This window comes from Galleria mellonella, unplaced genomic scaffold (genome assembly GCF_026898425.1).
Source record: "Galleria mellonella isolate WM207_F2 unplaced genomic scaffold, CSIRO_AGI_GalMel_v1 utg139, whole genome shotgun sequence".
Lineage (NCBI taxonomy): Eukaryota > Metazoa > Arthropoda > Insecta > Lepidoptera > Pyralidae > Galleria > Galleria mellonella.
Genome location: NW_026441995.1, coordinates 6748371 through 6771092, shown reverse-complemented (window position 1 = coordinate 6771092; position 22722 = coordinate 6748371). Strand labels below are relative to the sequence as shown.

General features: G+C 29.4%; 1 protein-coding gene across 3 annotated transcripts; it reads right to left on the bottom strand.

The window, feature by feature from the left end:
* Positions 1 to 897: 897 nt before the first annotated feature.
* Positions 898 to 22588, bottom strand: LOC113512679 (putative inorganic phosphate cotransporter). 3 transcript variants are annotated; one of them, XM_026896601.3, is made up of 10 exons: positions 22433 to 22588; positions 20974 to 21141; positions 16046 to 16248; positions 13627 to 13863; positions 11747 to 11956; positions 9009 to 9176; positions 7106 to 7322; positions 5034 to 5155; positions 3779 to 3895; positions 898 to 2651 (listed from the first exon to the last, which is right to left on the bottom strand). In XM_026896601.3, the coding sequence occupies exons 2-10, from the start codon at positions 21077 to 21079 to the stop codon at positions 2430 to 2432; spliced, it is 1602 nt and encodes a 533-aa protein (XP_026752402.2). In that variant the 5' UTR covers positions 21080 to 21141; positions 22433 to 22588; the 3' UTR covers positions 898 to 2429. The 3 variants fall into 3 exon arrangements, with proteins under 3 accessions (XP_026752402.2, XP_026752401.2, XP_052759325.1); XM_026896600.3 differs by having other exon boundaries at positions 22288 to 22584; XM_052903365.1 differs by lacking the exon at positions 22433 to 22588 and adding an exon at positions 21261 to 21407.
* Between the last annotated feature and the right edge of the window lie 134 nt (positions 22589 to 22722).

The following is a 22722-nucleotide window of genomic DNA, read 5'->3' as shown; positions in this document are numbered from 1 at the left end:
ACGAATGGGACAGAGGTACCCAAGGAATCGACTTTTGTACAAAGTCTCCCTCTGGTGACATGTGGGCATTGTCGACCCTTGATAAGCAGTAATTAGCTCTTTATGAAGAGCTCCATACCACAGTCTCTATTTTTTTATAAATTTCGTTAAAAATAAAATGATACCAATTTTTACGTGTCATATCTTATTATCTATATGAAGTACATACTTTGAGTAAGTGTGCATTGAATTTTATATCATGGCTAAATCAGCAGTATATCAGCAGGAAAACAATAAAATATTATTTACCCTCATCTCTAAATAGCATAAAACGTCGCTTTTCTCGTGTGTCTAATTCTCATCTTATTTCTTCTGTATCACATAACAGATCATGGCGCACTGTCTTTTAAAAACAAGGACAGTTATTATTACACAATATTGAGAAACCAACAATAATTAAATTTCAGTATATTTTATTATTTATTATATTTTTATTATATATTATTTAATAGTGAAATATTAAAATTAGTCCATGTTATTATAAAATATATAATAAGTATGTTATTATTAATAAATTAGGTAGGTGTTTCAAATGTCAACATGTCCCATGGATCAATATTAATCCTGCTTAATTAGGTTTCATGAAAATTTCCGCTTCATTACGTTTTATATTCTTAACCTTACCTTTTCCTGATGTTCGTTTTAAATTATAATATTATTTCTTTATCAAAATAGAAGACTCCTATTTTCATCATGTCTATCTATTTTATTTCAGTCAGTATGTTGTAATATCGTATACAAAAAGATGTCTCCTGCAAACACAGTAATATTATTTTGAAAATTGTGTGTTAAACACATGTAAAGCAGTAATTTATGACTGAAACAACAGAAACTGTTGTAGGAAAAAATAAAATAAAGTTATATTTCAGAAGAATTTTATTTTATTCTTTGCTATGGTATTTATACAATTTTTATATATATAAGTTGCATACTTATGGATTGAATTGATTATTTATCGAACAATAAGTATCATATAAATGGTTGTAAATAATAACAAATATCTACTTAGTTTTACCAATATTATTTATTCAATTTTAACCTGTTTAGATAAACAAATAGTCTCAAATGTGAGCTCCTTATTTATACATATTGAATATAATGGCAACTGCCAAAATTAAAAAAAAAATTAAAAATCTTTTTAAATAACTTAACAACTGATATGTCTTTTATTAAAGTAGATAGGTATAACTCGATACCCTCTCTCTCTTTCTATAATATTGCACATTCATTAGCACCTTAGCTCAAAGATGTCTGTACCCATAGAAAGAGAATGCCAGTATTATTGTAATCTATATCCATTCCGGTCATAAATTATGTAGTACTCATAAGTACCGGTAGGGTTTCCGATGATAAGAGCCTAACATTGTCATTATATAAAAGTAAAAAGGTCAGTTTGGGTAGCCGACAGGTACATTTTTATTATTTTGTAAATATGTAACTAAAATAATATTTAATATAAAACATAAGTAAATATAAATGTCAATATAACTTATTACTATATTCGCTATCTAATTATATTTAAATTCTAAGAACGAAAAGGATATAATAAATAACATAATCCTTTCGTTTCGTAATCATTCATTTCAAAGATCATTTTCATATTTGAATATAAGCTATTACTCATGTAATTATCTCCAATCTTACTTCTTACTAATAAATTTATAACTGGTTAATGCTTGTACGTGGAAAATAATTAAGAAAAAAATATCTGAGGGGTTTCAATAGGAGCAATAGAAGCTATGACCATATTTTTTAGAAATTTTATTTGTCTGTCTGTCTGTATGTTTGTTCCCACATCATGCAAAAAGTATTGTGCCAAATTGAATGCGGTTTTCACAGTTGTATTTCTGAAGGTCTATATTAAAACTGGTGTATGTACTATCTTGATACGTAATATAAATGTGGATTATTTCACTGGTTCTCCTACTTTTGAAATTTACGCATTCGAAATAGCAGACAAAAATCTAATTTATTATAAAAACATGACTAAGACTTTTATAATAAAAAAGGTTATAAATTAATAGAATTTAAAAATGTAAATGTACTTTAAATTGTTGGCATTCTTAAAATTTACAATAGAATACTTATTTTAAGATCTGTTACAATATTTGTATTATTGTATTATTATTATTTTTCAATATAATCTAAAAATGTCATCAAAATATTTGTTTCAAACTTTGTACTTTTACATTTATAATAAAATACATACATTAATTGTATTAAATTTCATTTAAACACATTTAAACTTATAATAGCATTATATGCACGAGAAATAGATTCTTACGTGAACACATTATTATTATTTTTTCTATTATTATTTATAAAATTAATGATAATTTGAAATAATTACCATTACAATAATATAAATGTTTTATGAGTATATACAAAAACTAGTAAACCTCCTTCGGATCAGCCAACCTAATGGATTCTGGTTGCTTCGGAATATTTTCCTTGATAAGAGGTCCATGCTTCCAACCAGGCGGGTATCCGAACTGTCTGACGTCATCCCACCACTGTTGCTTGCCATCTGCCCAGATGCAGTATACCACATTGGTGCCCACTAGTACAGCGAAACAAACCCAGAAAGCACCACGCCATTCTACTAGGGTTGACTGTAATAATAATATAATTTTTAAATTAGTTTAATATTTCTATATTTATTAAAAAATATCAAATATCCTATTAATATATAATTGTTATATACGATTTTGTATATGTTATTTGTCTATTAAACTAAATTCGTAATTGGATAGGAGCTAAGAAACTTTACTGTTTAAGAGGTTTATTCGAAGTTTTGCATGTTTTATGAATATAGTCTAATTGACTATATTCATAAAACATGCAAAACTCTCTCAAAAAAGGTCAACTGTCTGCTGTACTATTAAAGTGCATTGCAGATAACATTTTAAAGATAGATCCTTTACGGGGTAGACAGCTGATCATATATGTAATAATAATAATAGAAGCATATAAAAATATAGTTCTATCATGTTATTTTAGAATATAATAGAATTTATTTCATTTTCAACAGACATTCAATTCAGCCACTTAAAAACAGACTGGCATTTAAGTGAAATAATATTATGCTTAGTGTCGTAGCATGAGGTCATAACCGTAAGGGAAATAAATGGCTTTAAGGGTAATATGGTAGTTAAAACACGCAACTCTGCAATTATTCATTACGTATGTCCACAATATTATTTTTTATGTTTTATTTTCTTTTTAACTGATATTGTTTTGAGATGATACACATAGTTCAAAATATCTACGTAGTTATTTCATATAACCTAGTACAGCAAACAAGCTGATGGCCACTTAATAATAACTTAATATTGCATTTCACAAAAAGCCTACTTCAAATGTAGCTAAACCATCTATTTTGATTTAAAAATTAAATTGCTGAACCGATTTTGACATAATTTCTATGAAACCAATCTATATCTAAGTATATCGTTTCAGATAAACAAAAAAATTTCCAGATCGGTTTATAACTGACCGAGTTATTAAGTAACAAACAAAAAACAATACGACCGAATTGCAAGACTCTTTTTTGAAGTGGGTTAATCAGTGAAACATCGCCGAAACATCACAGAATATACTAAAATACATATATCCCATTTCTGAGTGTACCTTTTTACATCTTTTTATTATATTAATGTATTACTTAAAGGTAACTTTTTCATTATTTGTTTTTCTGAGCCCGCAATACAAAGCATTTTTTTTAAAATTGATGACTCACATTAGGTGTCATTAACCCTATAAGATAAGGTGTCACTATGCCAGCAAACGTAGAAGTGGTGTTAACGAGGGAAGTTAATGTGCCCGCGTAGTTAGGAGCCAAATCCAATGCGTTTACCTGAAAAAAAAATTATTTATGCTTCAATGTGATAAAGAACTTGTAATTTTTGTGTGTTTTACATAATTATATATATGATAATGATGCCTTTTGCATACAACGTTTTCTTGAGACACATTTAAAGTCGTTACTATGTTAAATTAAAGTGCATTTTACATTAGGTTTACATGTATACATATATATCTCTGCTTATATTGGACATGAGTAGCATTGTATAATATATCTAAAGCTTGTTTTATTTTTTATATAAGTAGATGTGATATTTCTAAAATCTCACAGATTTTTGAATGATTTTTAAGTGTTGATGTATTTAAGTTCGTAATATTTGTTCGTTACCTTATAGCGTCTTAACTAATCACTATTAAATTTAGTATACCATAGAAAACGTAAAACTTTTTATTCCGGTCAATAAACAGTCAGCTAGTTAATAATAGTTTAACTCATTTATTTCGACGTTACATGACTATTTTCGGACTAGATAGGAACCCTCATTATTTGCATTTTAATTTACCCGTAATATGACTTACGATAGTTGTTATTCGATATTTGAGGTCATCATTCTTACTTAGTGTAGTGGGAGGATTGCCGTAAATGTATTTACTTGGTAGAGTTTTGCTGTTTATGAACGTACGAAATCGCCAGTTGATCTTGAAAAAGGTTCTTAAATAGTGGACAGTATGATTGATAGAACCATCATTCTACCATGAATTTATACAGTATTTTTATTAGATAAATAAATTGTATTACTACTCTAAACCAAAATATATGAGTTTATTATTATTTATAGCAAAATAATCATCATCATCATGTCAGCCTTTAACTGTCCACTGCTGAACATAAGCCTCCCCCTTGGAGGGTTTTACCAGTAGTTGTCGTGCTTGGTAGATGGATTGACAAACGCAGTTAGGCTTTGGAGATGTTTTAAGAGGGACACTGCTGCCCATCCCTCGCTCTCCATTAGTCTCGCTCTCTCTTAGTAGTACGACACCCACGGGAAAGGAAAGGGTGGCCTGTTCTATGCCGGGACCATATGGCAAACAGCAAAATGAAATACATAAATTGAAGATTATGTAGAACTAAAAATTATGTGGAGCCTTCATATGATTTTTGGTTGTACATAATATTTGAGAATACTTACTTTCATACCGCTATAGAATCCTCCCATAAGTGCCATGGATAGCACGAAGTACACCATAGCAGCAGTGCGATCACATCCCGCGTACGATGCTAGGATAATGCAAATCGCTGGACCCGTAGCGGCTGTAAATAATTATTTGGATAGAATGAAAGATTTAACTTTAAAACAAATTAATGCTAGAAGTAATAATAAGATAAAACAAAAAATAGAATCATAACAAAAAATTATATTTATAAATCCTAGTAAAGGTTTATTTGAAAAAAAAAATTAATTGCAGACCAAAGTGAGTATTCTTTATTTCTTTCTTTATTGTACACTAGTTATAAGAATATGACAGAGGTAATCAAAAGTACAAAGGCGAGCTTAACTCTGATAGAGTTTTCTTCCAGCAAACCTAAAGTGGAAAGGAGCATCAATGTCAGCGGATACAGCAGTATACAATATTGTGACGATTTTTAAACATAAAATTAAATTAGTGTTTTATATTTTTCTTTTGTGCAGTATTTTATCTCAATTATAAAGAAACTTATATTTGTGTTTTGTTTACTTTAACTTATATTACAATATTTTGTATTCATTTTATATGTTTGTTACTTCATAACTCCGTCAGTTGTAAACCAATTTAGATTTATTTTCATCTAAAAGGATATACTTACAGATTTATACTATAGAAATTTTATTAAGAACAGTGTAGTAAGTAGTTTAGTTAAAAATAATAAAATAACTGGTTTTGCCACAAATGAAGTCGGTGTTTTATTGAACACAATCTTAATTACTAATAAAATACAATCTATGTTATTTGCTGATAACATAGCTTTCTATAGATAATACAAAACTTTTAAAGTCGGTTAAGTATTCTTTGAGTGTATCTATATAAACAAAACAATATATATATATATATATATATATATATATATATATATATATATATATATATATATATATATATATATAATATTGTTTTGTGTGGTAATTTGATTTGATTTTTCGTTTAATATTAATTTAGACAATTATCCTAATAATTATTCATTTTAATGATAATCTATTATAATTTATATTAGTATATAATTATTTACATTTGCTTAACATCTCTACCTGATAGCTGCATACTTTTACTACTAAAAGTACCTAACACTAAGCACGTACGACTAACCAGATTATCATTTGCATTTTATGAAGGTTAAAAGTGTCATTGATAAACATTGTTTTAAATGCATTGTAGAAACTTTAATATTATGTGTGTACGTATTCAAAATATTTTCGTAAATTTATATAATTTTTAAAAGGTTATTTTAGTAGAAATAAGTTTCTAATTTATTTTTACGCCTAATAAAAATTTTTTAATGGACTTCAATAGTCATAGGCTGCATTTTAAAAATCTAGAAATCGACCAATGAAATATCTATTGTTTTCAACTAATTGAAAAAAAAAGCGTAATCAATTGTATTTATTGTCTGTAAATATGTTACGCGACATTTTCGCCAATTGATAACGATTTTTATGATTATTTACCAAACACTTTCTTATTTGTCTCCTATTATTTTTATTATAATTGAAGTAGATTTGTAAACAAAATTTTAATGTGATGTATTATTTTCTTTATCGACTTCGATAAATAAATAATTTGCTACTATTTTCCTGTAGTTTTGAGAACAGTTTCATGACGTAGATGGGGTGATAACCTATTGGCCTTTTGTTCGTTGAATTTGTAATCGTGTGATAATGAACTCAATTTGAAATTATCACAAAAAACTAATGTACTAATTGACTATAAAATAGATGATTCCTGTAATTTCATTCGTGCATAACTCGTAATCTCCTTCTATCAGCATTTTTTATTATAAAAATTTTGTACTCGCATATGTCCAACTTTTGAGTTATGAGAGGCTTATATTTTTTGTGAACACACTCCTTTGGAAAAAATGTTTAGCTTTGCTAATTATTTTGATTTCAATCTATATAAATAACCTTTGTGCAAAATTTACTGTTACAAAATTTTTTGTACTAGATAAGCTTTAATATGGTAATAATTCGATTTAATATTGGAAAAAGGAAACTAGAAATATACCCACCTATTGTAGTGTGAATAATTCTACCAGTCTTGATTGTATGCCATCCTTTCTTGATGCAGACGTCACATACCAAGCCGAACAGGAATGAACAAACCCACATAGCAATATATGGCAGAGCCGTCAGTGTACCAGTGGTCGCAATGTTGTACTTGAGCACATCGTGGGAGTACTTTGGAAGATCCGTCACCATTGTGTAGTAGCCCCAATCATGACCGACCTGTGTATTTCAACAGTGTAGCATTAGTATACTTATTTTAATCTATGAACATTTAAACTTTAAATTAAAGTTTTTTTTTAATGTATTTTATGTTTACATTTTCATATTTTGTAAGATTTATATCTCTTCACGTATTTGAAGTTTTCTATACACATGTCTAGTTATAAGTTTATATTTAACATTAGTATAGAAAAGTTGGTAGGCTAAAAGGAAAAGGCTAAGCCAACTTTACTCAAAGGAAATGCGTTTAAAAGTTAAACTGTTTTCAAAAGCTTTTAAACTTATTTACTTCAGTTGGAAATGGAACCAACAAAGAAGCAAAAATGGCAATGATCGATAGAATCAATAGATAAAATATAATCTATGTAGTGAATATAATACATAATTTTTTTTTTACTAAACCTTTAAAAATAAACGGACGTTTGGATATTTGGTTCAATTGCAATCATCCTTAAATGACTTAACACATGTAAATAAATTTTGGCATATAAATATAATCCTAAAATACTCGTATAAGTCCGACCAAATGTAATTAAAAATTTGTATTTCTCGCTTGCTTGGACTAAATTGGAAACGCATTTAATTTAAACTGAGTGATGCAGGTTCAAATTCCGTCAGTCAAACCATCAGGAGGATACAAATTTTAACCTAGTATCTTAAATCATCATGTACTGGATTTATACTTAGGATATTTTAGTAAATAGAGACGTGGCATGTAATTAGAATTATAATGTTATACCTAAATATCCTCATTAGTTATGAGTCCTACGTGTGAACCGGCTTCGAGTTGACAATAAGATATCATTTTACTGCCGAGTCAAGGTTTTATAGGAGTATGCCGATCGTCGATATACAATTACATTTTATAACATACAATATAGTTACTAATATTGTTATAGATTTGTAATTATTACTTTTATTTATTCAACCGAAAGTAATTCAAACTATTTTTTTAACTAAGAATTGGTTAATATGCTATTTTTGTCTTTCTGGTGTTTTTGCCGATAAGCAGATTTGCTTATATATATATATTTTGTATTTTTGATTTTAAAAGGTGAAATATGGTAGTAATATTACTAAGTATAAAGATAAGGAAATTATAATCTTAGGTTTATTAAAGTATTTAGGATACCTAGGTTATACAAGAAGACTTATTTTGTAAGAGACTTGGGGATGCCATCACCTATAGACATAAGCAGCACCATGGTCATCACAGAATACTCTATAATACCTATAGTACTTCTAATTTGTTACCTTTCTCAAGTTCCCAAAGATTATGATAGTAGACTTCCGACATAGCAATTAAATATATTGATGTAGGAAACAAAGCTTGGTAGTAATACAGATCTCTTCTTACTTAATTCCTCTCAATCTGTCAGGAGATTAATCGTGGTCATCATCATCATCTCAGACATTATATATCCAATGCTGAACATAGGCCTTCCCCATAGACTGCCATAAGGAATGGTCCTGAGCCACTTGCATCCACTGAATCCCTGCAATGCATTAGAGGTCGTCACTCTATCTAGTGTTGTGGTAAAATCCAAGCAAATTCTCCACTGTACTAACTGATTGAACATCACTCATTCTTCACTAGTACCTAGTGTAAAATTTAAAATTTATATTATTTAAACATAATGGTTTCCACGTTCCACCAACTGTATTCAGTTATATAAAAAAGCTTACAGCAGCACACACGAGCGCCCACACCGGTGCTGATCGTAATATACTCTTCCAGGGCACCGGATCCTTCGCACTCTGGTTCTCGGCAGTTGTGACATTATTGTTCAGGTAAGTCAACTCTTTCTTCGAGATGTACGGATGAGTGTTTGGCGTACTGTAGCACAGAAGACTCTAGAATAGTAACAGAGGTGATGTGTTTATTATTTTTTATACTTTGTATAATTAGCAGTGATAATAAAAGCAATTAATTTGCGGTCTATAAAAAACTAAGTACGTAAGAGTTTTGTAAATTGTATCAGATCAACTAACTTATAAGGTAATAAAAATTTGGTAAAAATATCTAGGTCGCTCTAAAATGTTTTGACTTATTTATACTAGCGAAGGTACTTCTAATAATAATTTCTAATTGACGAATTGAAACAATATTTATAAGCAGCTTCCAAAAGCAATGAAAAAGAGGGTGTTCTCAATACGTCTGTATTTTTTATCTCTATATTACGTAATATCTTTTCGAATTCTAACCGATTTTGATAATTAATATTGTAATCAATTTTTTTTACTTATGGAATACTACTGCCACTGTCGTGCTTTCTGCCATTTTTAGATTTATTTTAGATTTTGGTATGTTCGACGAAATATTGCCCACATTTCGTCGTGTGTTATATTTACAAATGTTTTTTATACAATGTAACTTAATGGTAATAAACTGTATTGCTCAGAGATGACAAAACCTTTAAATTGCTAATCAAAGGTAAAGAAGTCACTGTTTCTATAGATAGGTTAAAACCCGCCTACATTTTAAACGATCACACTACACTTAACAACCAAGACACGAACAATCCTGTAGCTAGGACTACCCGTTCTGGACGTCGTGTCCGATTTCCAGATTTCTATCGCCCTTAACCAGGTCTCATGGGGGGGAGTGATGTAGGCTACCAACCTCTTTCAAACCTACATAGTTAGAGAAAAAGAAATAGTGACGTTCTTGACAATCTTCTTGTCTTAGCAATTTTACGGAACTATATTTTGTATCGCGACTTATTATATCTGGAATTATTTACTGTAAATATTATTAATTATACAATCTCGTACTAAATCTTTCTTTCTTTCACTCCTTCTGAATTTATATATATAAATATCATTAAGCCCACATTTCTACATCTCTACAAAACAAGAAATATCTCTGACTGCTCTAATAGTCTAATAATAATAATAATAGTCTTGAGTATCTATTTTATTTTCCTAAAATTATATGTCCCCCAAAATGGTTTCAAGTTTGTCCTTTCCATCCATCAATAATGTAATGAACATAACAAATAGCCATTACTTCGACTATTACAATAACATTACAAATATATAATGCATTGTACTTCATTATGTATTTCTATGTTGGCATAATTCATGGCTTGAATGAAGATATCTGTTAATAAAATGTACGTTGCTCTTAGTAACGTAAATTCTTCTTATCGATTCTTCGCTGAGGGTATCCTTGAACTATTTATACGTAGGTATGTACTTATAATTAAATAAAGTATACTTATTCTGTTGCTATTAAAAACAAATTTCGATAAATTATTTACGTAGTAAACGATGATCTTTTATCACCAAGTGTGGTACATTATATAAATAATAATACAATAAAACAACACAAAAATCTAAACATATGCCTATTATAAACTACAAAAAATCAGTAAATAATAAAAAAAAAAGAAAAACAAACAGCATACGAAACACTGGTCAATAAATATCTATCAATTATTATTTAAAAGTTTCAGCGAGCATTTAATTGTTATCTTAAATTGATCCAGTTGAATTGTTTGTTATTTAATCTATTTTTTATAAATAAAAAAAATATTCTTAGTTGAAATTATGTTTTATGATGTATGTATGTAAAAATATTATTTTCATATTAATACGAAAGGTTATTGACACTTAATGAAACTTTGAACTCATATTGATAATATGCCAAAAATACTTTTGCACGCACTTTTAATCGAAATGTGACAATTTATGAAAGAATATTCATAAGTGCTTTTTATGCATAATTTTAACTTTATTAATATGTACTTGGTTCAGCGAATTATATTTTTTTATGCGACTTAGAATGGTAAACAAGCTGATAGCCAACCTGATAGAATGTGGTAACGTCGCCTGTATACATGAGCAGTACCATGGACATAACAGAATAAACTGTTTCGCCCATGACACCCCCCCCCCCCATGTATTACATGTTGCCATGCAAACATATCTGTTTCACGGTAGAAACACGAGTGGGACAGAAGTACCCAAATAAACGACTTTTGTACAAAATCTCCCTCTGGCAAAAATATCTTTTTTATACATATTTAATTTACAATTATTTTATATGACTAGAAATAAATATAGAAAGTCCATGCGAGATCTGATTCCCAGCGATATTCCAGTATCTAATTCCTTGTAGAAAATTTTATAAATAAACCTATTAGTTTTTGCTGTGCATCAATAAAGTCGATCAGAAAATTGCCGATAGATAAGTAACTTGAGTGTTCTTTTCAAATATATATATATTAGATTTTTATATGTTTTTATGTAGAAAAACTAATAAATACAGGTGAACGTAACGAACGCATACCGATTAAACATAAAGTAAATCTTCTTTAAATAAAATTGTAAACAAAATCTATTATATAATATATAGTGCTATAATGTAAATTTATAACTTTACTTTTAAGAAAATAAGTGATAAATATATAATGACTTACCCACAGTATAAACCATAATATTCCAAATCCACCAAAGAAATAGAACACATAGGCCCAATCTCTTCCGTCCGCTAGCAGAATGCCAGACATGAAGGAACCGAAAATGTTCCCAATTTGAGCGCCACCAAATACAAGAGCTCCCTGGAATGATCTTTCGTGTGGAGGTACCCATCGCGCCAACATTATCATAAGAGCAGGCATTGTTGGACCCTGTTAAAATATCATCGATTTAGAAATTTGGATATTTTTTTTTATTGGATGAAAATGAAATGGTAACCCTGCCTGCGCTAACGGGATACGCTAGCGGGGCACTAGTGAAGGGTGATCGATGAGAATGAAAACAGGCCAGTTAGCCCATCATGATGAATTCATCTGGAATTAATCATAATATTTTCCAGGGGGAACCACGAGGAGGTCGACCTGGTTAGGTATATTGCTAGCAATGGGATTCTTAGTCTCCATTACTAACAATCCCTTTCCCCCCAGAAATTTGGATAGTACTATTTAAAGTTACATTATTAAAGAGTCAAACTTTGTAATATAATATCGGCGTGTTATAAAAAAAACCGTATCAAGTATAGGCAAATATTGCATTAAAAAATGCTCACTACATATCACAAACATAATAACTCATATTACGAACACAATACGAGTCATAATTGCTTACATTTATTCATATAGGAGCGATTAGGTATCATATACGTATAAAAAGATATACTGTATTCTAGAGTACCAGTATAGTATATATATTATAATGTAATACAGAAACTAGAGTTCACTCTTGAAAATACCATCAGAAAAGAAGTGACAACAGCGATAGCAATTTAATAATCAAGTTTGCACTTTAATAATCAAATTTGCATAATTGATTTTTGTATCTACTGAGTCTTTATTAGAATATCAACACTCCCATGATTATAATCGATTTAACAATGTTGTTTTATTAAATCTTTACTATAGTTATAACGTGAGGTAACTTTTTTATTTGTTAATAATTTCGTAAGTTTATATTTTAGCGTAATAACTACCGACCACACGATCAAATTACACGTAAATTAAACCGGTAGTATACTACAATATACTATAATATAATATATTAAAATATTTGTGTTTTTTGATTGTTATTTTTGGCACATTAATGGCTCAACCAATTGTTAACTAATTAATAAAGTTATTAAACGGAGAAAGATTATAGGATACCTATGTATACGGCTTGGTAATTTATGAATAAATTATGTCAGGCTCACACTCGCTTCGTAGTCGCTCATAACTAAGGATCACGAATTGATCCCGAAACTAGTCAAGCTTTCTCGATCTCATTACATATAAGTTAAGCCGATAGTTATTACATTAAAATAAATTACCTGTTTTCGTAAGTTATTTATAATGCTCTTTTGCAAAAGTAACTATTACTAAAGATTAAGGTGCATTTGATGCAAAGCAGTAACTATTTATTGACATAAATAACACAAATGACATCATCACACATTTTATTGCTTTAGATCGAAATAATATTATATGCACTATTGGTTCAGTACACAGATAAGAACCTGATAATTTAAATGGAACTTTAACTATTTACAAATTAAAAGTTTCGCCCATTTCTAAAACATAAATATTTACAAAAACGAGCATTTTCACGAAACGAGTATTGAAATCTGATCAAATAATAATTGAAAAAAAAAATTAAAGACGGGATCGATCTTTATCTTAAGTTTCATTAAAAACAAACATTCAAACAAACAAACTTTCATATTTTGTAATAGGAGTATAAGTAGAATAATAATACAATAAATTGTCCTAAATTTGTGGTTACTGACTATATTTTTTATTTTTATAACTATTTAAATCATGCATATAAAATTAATACTGATATTTACCTCCCCCATTCCTTGTAAAACTCGAAGTATGAACAGCCACGTGGCTCCGCCTACCCTAATCACTATGGGAGTGAGGAAAGTGAATAACGCCGTACTCAATAATCCTACTCCCAAGGTCCATTTACCTCCAAATTTCTCGGCTAAGTAACCACCGGGCACTTGAGTGGCTGCATATCCATAGTAAAAACCACTTAATATAAGACCCTGAGTTGACTGATCCCAATCGAAAATTGCGTACTGAAACAGAAAAAAATATAGAATAAACCTATGACAATTTAATTATTTTATTATATTTATCCTCTTAAACAGTTGTTTTGACTTCATCCAGATGTCCTTATCAGGGTCAGTAAGGTGCTTACGATGCAGCGTCTCACCTTGGACCAAGTTCCGGATGAAGTCAAAACAATTATCGGAAATATCGTAGTAAGTTCATTAAACATAAAAATTAAAAGATTTAAAAATATTAAATTTATCTATTGAAATAATAAAAATGTCTATACTTAAAGACCTCTAATTATTTAGTTTGATTTCTAGTTTTTGTTATATAAATTCATTAGCAAGCAAGATAAATATTATATTAAAAAACAATCACTGCTGAATTATTTTTTTAATGAACCAGTTCTTATGAATACGAGTCAAACTTTACTTAATAGATTTATTTAATAGATCATTAGCAGACGGACAATATCTTAGAAGTACGTTACACTAAGTCTATGGAAAGTACTATCTCATAATAGACCAAACAGATTAATAGAGAGATTACTGTTTTTATTTTTATTACCTAATTGCTATAAAGAAAGGTAATATCTTCGAATATTATAATTATATGTCAGTGTACTTGGTGCAACATTTCCATCCCATTTAATAAAGTCTATCAAATATTATAAGCTGCCTAAACATATTGATATTTTAATTAAATAAGGTGTAGATAACAATAGTACATATTAAATATGCTGTTGTCATATAACTTATACCGCCTTTAATATAATATTTTTCCACTTTTAATATTTAAAATGAAATAACTTCTATTCACAACACTTGTTCTTTTTGGACTTGGCGTAAAGACGGAGGATTGCTTTTCCCTTTTGTATCTTCTAAATTAGTAAACTGCTAGGATTAGGTAAGCATTTCTCTTAATAAAATATTTCATCATCATCATCAACATTATCATTATTGCCTTCCTTTGTCCTATTATTTAGGATCAGCGTAGGGCGTATATTGCTAAAATATTTGTTTCTGTTATATTTAGATTGATTTAATAGTAGTTAACACTTTAATTAAAGAATCATGTGAGTGGTGTTAATTGACCTTTATTGTGTTCTCTTAAAACAGAAAGCTTCCCATGACTGGTAATTAAAACGTTGTCATCATGTAAATATATGTCAGGGTCACAAATTGTAACTAGTAAAAGGAATAACGCCATTGAACTAAATTCATAGGTAGTTAAAATACCTATTAAAATATAACTACCTATTTCCTTTTATGTCATGTACAAAAATTGTATAATTGCTCATCTGCGTAAATTCAACATTAAGTTGTTCCCATAATGTGTACATCCTGTATAAATTTAAAGAATGTACTAGTAAATTAAATTTTTTTGGCATTCATGTGTACTTTGTAGATACGCAATAAAATTATTCGGATGCTGGAAACTGGAATAGTGCCTACAATTTATAACGAGTAATACAAATTTTAACATAATCGCAGCGTTATATTTATTCTATTTAGAATTAATAAATAGATTATTAGCTACTTTTTTATTGAATGTCGCAAGTGTGCATAAATATATAAAAATTAATGATTATAATTATTAGTCGTAAATATTATTGTTGGACCTTAGCTAATATCATTGCAATTTTTTTTTTAATTGAAATATATTAAATCGCACAATTATCATCTTTTTTTATATTACTTTGAATGGCAAACAAGCTGACGGTTGACCTGAAAGAAAGTGGTAACCGTCGCCTATAGACATAAGCAGTATATGGACATAAAAGAGTATACTGTATCGCCCATGATACCTTTCATGCGTTGTACTTCCTGAGAACTCAGGTATTATTCCTCTGTATCCGGTAAATTCACTGCCATATCTCACCCTACAAACCGAAACATAGCCATGCAAACACAGTTGCTTCACAGTTGAAACACGAATGAGACAGAGGTGCCCAAGCAAACGACTTTTGTACAAAGTCTTCCTCTTTATAACTATTATCAACTAGACGTTAACATTCGACTTTTTTATAACTATTACCTCACGAAACTGGTTTGAATTTACCAAAAAAAAAGTGTAATATATCAAGTTTTATTTAATTTTACAACTCGAATTAATTTCCATGTAACAATTTAATTACGTATTGAGTTAAACTATTAAGCCTAGAACAGAATATAAAATTAACATAAAATGTATCTCATAACTTACCGGTTTTTCAGCAACTATTGTCGTAACATTATTAATAACATCATCACTAGGGCAAGCATTTTCATCAACATGGGCTTTTGAAGTTTTATTCAATCGTACCATCTGAGTAATAGCTAAATTAAGACATACTCGCATTGTATACGCATTACAGACTCCAAGCAAACCCATAACACCTAATACATACCGCTGTGGAATGACACAACCTGAAATGAATAAAAGTAATGTAGAAATACGTTTTTTTGGTAACGTACGGGAATACTTCAATTTCTGATATTAATTAGCTCTTAGAGTGCTCCTTGAAATGGTCTGTCTATGTTATTCTAAAGTCAAAACATAGCCCTTATCGTAAGTGATTTTATGCGATCATTTTTGACACATTTTTTATTTATTAATTTCTTTCATTAACAAAATTAACCTTTAAGAGATATATTTTTTTATATTTAAATTAGTTTTATTGCAGGAATGATTATATAATGACTAATTTATTTATTTTATCCACAGGTATTGTAAAAAGCATGATGGAAAATCCTATTAATTAGTGAGCAATGTAATTATGACAAAGAAGAAGAATTAATGAGTGTTAATAATTACTATTTAATATACGTAAAGTTCTAATCAGTCATCTTTTCTTCGTTCAACTGGCGTTACAATACCCAAAGGATTCTTTCTGTCAAGATTGTTACGACTCGTTACTCTTGTGTATTACAATGTTACTAATATAACAATAAAATGGTCATTCAACTACAGTTGTGCGGAATAACAGTTCGCCCTGGAGGAAAACTAAAATAAATTTCTCGCATTAGTTACGCAACTTTTTTTTTTAATATTATATTAAGCATGCTTACTATCTTCAAGATACCTAATTTATGGTGCAGAACTACCTATCCTTATAATCTCTTAGATCTCCTTCATTCTACTATAATTATATGTATAATAGTATTGTATATTTATATATTTATGTATGTATATAATTGTGCTTATTTATATATGTTAAGCTTTACATTTATTATTTTTAATGCGCTACCTACCCATTTATTCTTCTACCCAAAGTTTGGAAGAGATTGTTTAGCAATACCACCTTTTGTACTACTCTATGCTTATTGAAAATCCTTCAATAAGTCCTGTGATATCAGTGCAACAAAGTGATAAATAAATAAGTAAAAAACAACAGCTTAATTCCCAAAGGACTAAAGGAAAATGAGAAGCAAATGTTAGGGATATTGTAACTATGCGATATACATATGTTATTACTAGTACTCGTAGGTATTTTGTTACCGTATTTTAACTTCAAAACTGTGCACTGAGATTTAACAGTTCCACAATTTAAAAAACGTACTATATAAAATCAATGTTAGTGCTTGACGCGATTCTGGTCTAATACTATTTGGACTGTAAATGTATCTTATTTTTAAATTATATCAATAGTATAAGTAAACATATTATTGTTGTATCGGCCGTTAACTAACCACTATTAAACGTAACCTTCCCCATAAATTTTGCCAGTAGTTGCCACGCTTGGCAGGGTTGGCAACCGCAGTTTGGCTTTTGGTGATGTTTTAAGAGGGACTCTGCTACCCATCCCTCCAGCAAAAATATTATAAAAATATGAAAAATACAATTCAATACAATAATTTACTTCTCTTTTCATTTAAGAGTTCCTCTTATCGGTGCAACTAATTCATGCATCTTCTTCCAGCCAGTTCTATCCCAGGCCATATCCTAAACCTCCCTATACGACATGACATCTAGTGTTTCTTTTAATAATTATTGTGCGATAATTATGCATCTTTATTAATAACAAAGATAGTTTTATGTGATTGCAAAAAGAGGAATTTCGCAATTCGGTTATATTTTTTTTTGTATATATTATACAATATCTTTACAATAAATTAATTAAAATTCCAAAACAAATTTTGTTAAATGAAATTTATTAATATTTAATATTATTTAAGAAGTGCTGTGTTAGACACGAATATGTACAAGAAAACTCAATCAACGATAACTGATAACTATGTAAAGAATATTTGCTTTGTTGTAAGATAGGTTAGTTATATTGCAAGTCAATGAACTCTTCTGTACGCCAGTGACGTAGAAGTTGCATCAAATACAATGCAAATCTAGAATACAGGTTCCAAGCATGGGAAGTCTAGTGTGGGAAGCTTTTGACCCACTTTTGTGTTCAATGAGTTTTGCTATGGGTGTTGTTATAATTGTATATTAAATTTGTCATATGTATAATATTGGATCTGATACGTCGTATAAAAGATGTTAATAGGATCATTTGGAAGATACGTTTAGATTTTTTACTAATTTCAATTAAATAGTATTTCATGATAATTTCAACAATACTTAATTATTAAATTCTCTCTTGAATCAGCCTATAGCTGAACTGGTCAACAGGGTAATAATATTAACGTGCATAAATAGTAACATATCCTATAAGGAATGAAATGTATTAAAACGTATTAAACAGCAATGCAAGAGTCAAATTCATATAACTCTTTCATTGTTGCATATAATATGCGTTATTACGTATATTCATATATGAGTCTTTTAATAACTTATTGCAATAATTGAAACACACAGAGAAATACGTTATTACTTTTGCCTGCCTGTATTATAATTAACAAAGTAGGAAAAATATGCACTCGTATAAGTCTTTTCATTATTGTGAATGTCCTTCTTTCATTGTGAATACAAAGTGTCGACATTGTACCTTTTATAAAAAAAATCATAAAGGTGTCATTTACTAGTACTTTTATGTGCATATTACATAGTATATTAATATATTATATAGTTATATATTAATTCTTTTTCATTCGATAGATAGTGTGTTGGAAGGAATATTAGGCATCTGGTAATTAGACCAGCTCCCCGATACACTGGCTTACTGTGTAGAAATGGATGGATAGAAATATTAGTTTTAGTCACATACATTATATACATTTAGTCAAAATTTAAATCGCTTTTTTCTAAAAACTTAAAATATATGCTAATGCGATTTTTATTATAGATATGCACTGTCTCTAACTCATAAATGTAATATAACGTACTGAAAAAGTGAAACTGACCGGCAAATGTTTTGCCCCTTATCGTCACCTACCGGGTCCAGAAACAACAATACTGGCTCCAAAAATTTCATACGGTTATTTAATTAACGGTTGGACGGTTCCGTAGATTTGCGTAACAAGAAATTTATAAAACCTATTAAGATTATATCATTCGTGGCAAAATATACAACTAATGAATATTAATTATGTTATTGGAATAAAAAAAAAATCTTTAAAATAAACAATGTAATAAACTAAAAAATGATAAATCTATTACCAGCATCATTTAAGGTAGAAATAGCGATGTTAACGACAGTCGTTAGCAAACTACGCGCTTATCTTGTTACAAGAAAGATTGGTCTTACTTTGTCCATCGGGTTTCTACCCGATAGATGAAGAGCTGCCACCAAACTAAATATTCTGTCAACGATCAAAATGCCCCAATAAAGAAAGCTTAGAAAATATTCCTTGGAAGCAGCATTTCTGGTAGTCACGACCCTCATGTTTGCCTGTCAGGTCGACCTCCCCGTGGTCCCCTCTGGAAATCATCGTGCTGAATTGCAGGTACATTCATCACGATTGGCTAACTGACCTGCTTTTTCATTCTCAGTTATCAATCTTCACTGGTGATCCGTCAGCATATACCATTAGCACAGGCGGGGTTACCATTCCATTTTCATCTATTAAAAAAAGACCCTCATGTTTGAGGAATCGACTAAGAAGAAGCAGAAATTTATTTTTGACATAAAAACGTGAAAAGTGTTACAATGACTTATTTGTTTCTTGTGTGATATTCCGTGATATTCATAATATTGTTTGTATTTATATATTACCATATGCATACCATACCATAATATATATTAGCATCCTGTTTTGCACATCCTAATCTCGAGCAGAGTAAACACTTTGTCTAGAATAAACTTGTGATTATTATTATTTTATCTAGAACTGTTGTGGCAACAATTGCTGTAATTGTAGAGATTGCAATACATGCTTGTTAAGCATAATAATATCTTACACAAGATTATATAAATAAGCGTGTTGTAGTTAAGTGATAGCAGATTGTAACTTATTGTTTCCACGGTATACTCGTATCTAATCGACTATCAATATTTTGGATCGTTCTCATTGAGTCGTTTTATTCATAAGTCACCATGTTAGGCAAGCAAATTGATTATAATGGAATAGAAGAGACGATTATAACAGGATCTTAGCGGAATTTGAAGGTAAGGAGGAGCATTACAATTTAGAAGATTGTAGAATAACAATTGTATCATACCGGTTTCTTGGCAAAATGTTTGGCCTAGTAACGGTGTTTTGTTATCATCACCGGAATAAGCTAACCACCAAGTCCGCAACTATACCAGTAAATGCCTAAGTGTTTATTTATAATGTGACTTATTTATTTATATTATATATAACAACTTTTGTGGTCTAGTGGCTAAACATACCGCTTTACCTTTGGACGGTCGCAACTTCGATCTCTGTATAATACAAACATGTATGTACTTGAGTATTTTTTTAGTAATAATCTGAGTGTTTCTATGTAAACTATATATTTATAATATTTAAATATGTCTATCAATCCTCTAGTACTCATACTACAAGATTTGTTTAGTTTGGGTCTAGGCATGGCATAAGCATCTGTGTCATCATCATCTTCCTACCCTTATCCCAATAATTATTTGGAGTCGGCGTAATATAGTTTTATCCATATTACAAAAGGATTTAGCTTATAGTTTTAGACCGGCCGCCTGCCTGACGTCAACCCTCTTTGGGAATAAGCATAGAATAAGCATCTGTGTAATACGAGTAATGCAGTGGTATTTATTACTATTGTTTATTTATTTCGTATAAATCATTAAACTGTCTACTTACATGATCTTAAAGTTCTAGTCAGTGCATTATCGACTCTCCTTGATTGTGGTGCTGTTTTTTGTCCGAGCAAATTGTGCGCCTGAGCAGGCGCTTCGCGATCCTCCATTTTTTTTAATTAAATGCAATAAATATTTATTGAACACGTTAATATCACTTCTTATTATCAGTCTGAAAAAAAAAGATATAATATTTATTAATTATTTATTCAGCAGTTTCCTCCAATTTGCCAGTACATGAACCGGTACACTACATTATGTGTGTTACGTTATATTACGCAAAATTTTTACCATTGTGTGATCCGGCTTTGTTGATTTTTTTTTTATTTTAATAGTATAATCTTACTTTGATTCTGCATCTACTTTTTTTTCAATGAAGTTGATAAGTTTTTGTGTATTGTACTGTTTTTTTTTTATTTTAATTTAAAATGCGTCATTAGATTGCAATTTATATTTTTTACAGTTTGAAGTTTGCGTACAGTTTGCATTGAAGTGATCATAATATAAAAACAAAACACTTCTTTATTCTTATCTTATCTGCATCAAGTTTAGCGCCAACGTTATTATAGAACACTCTTTTTGTAGTATATTGAAAATATATGTTATCATTACATTGAATTACACTGAGAAATGCAACCTGAGACTCTTCAAGTCGATGGTGAATAGGTATTTTCGGGGTAAGCGCTTCTTATCCTAGATGTTATCATCGCTAACTCTCAGGTAAGGTAATATCAAACGCAAACCTGTCTTATAATAAAATGAACTCTATAATATCAAAGAAATATAAAAAAGAAAATAATGAAAAACTAAATTAAAATAGTCATGCTGAGTGTATAATTTTTTGCGGACAATATCCTACCATTATCGACTTTTGTACTCTGTTAGTCTAATTAATAATTACCATTAAGTAATTAATTAATTAATGTAATTTTATGAAACCTATTTATCTATTAATTAATTTATTAGGAACATCATTGTTATAATTTGTCATATATGATACATTTGAATAAGCATAACGTTTAACATTACATGTGTCAGCATATCGAATTTTTTATTGTAAGTAACAGTAAGTAGAGATATTATAAACACTACTTAATGGAATTTAATTCAAATTTTATATGCTCATCACAATTATAATCTTAAGTGAATTATTTACAATTCTCTTTTGCATTTTGTAAAGAAAATTTAATCATCAGTATAACCACTTCAAATTAAGTGCAGCACCATTTACTACTATCAGAAAAATATCCATGAAAATGTTTCTGTATCAGATTAAGACACAAAACTTGAATTGTAAAACACATAATAATATACTCACATATTAAAACTATACTTAAAAATTATCAGGCACTAATTACTGTAACGCACTCCACTAACCCACATTTTATAAATGTATAAAAAACAATCACACATGCAAACTATCGTTGCCAATCACAGACTGGCATGCGCACGAGTTTACTTACTCATTTATAAGTATCTATCAATTTTATTGTATGTATATGCGTCCGAACAAAATGCGTGTTTCCAACAGAGCGGATAAATGGCGAATATTGTCATCTGGTGTATATGTTACCCACGCTGGTTACATAGGTACCAAAACCACGAGGTAGTTAGCCTTGAATCGTATAAAGGCCACTACACACTCGAGTGATTTGCCATATTACAAAGTACATGATACCACTTTAATTATAGTATTGTTTATTATTTAAAAAAAAAAATATTTATGTAGTAAATTAGTTTGTAAAGTATTCGA

Coding starts and splice junctions, on each gene's coding strand:
- LOC113512679 (XM_026896601.3), bottom strand. CDS start 21,079: ATGGAGGATCGCGAAGCGCCTGCTCAGGCGCACAATTTGCTCGGACAA. Junction 9,177..11,746: donor TATTATGGTTTATACTGTGG/GTAAGTCATTAT, acceptor TTACTATTCTAG/AGTCTTCTGTGCTACAGTAC. Junction 5,156..7,105: donor AATTATTCACACTACAATAG/GTGGGTATATTT, acceptor AATTATTTACAG/CCGCTACGGGTCCAGCGATT.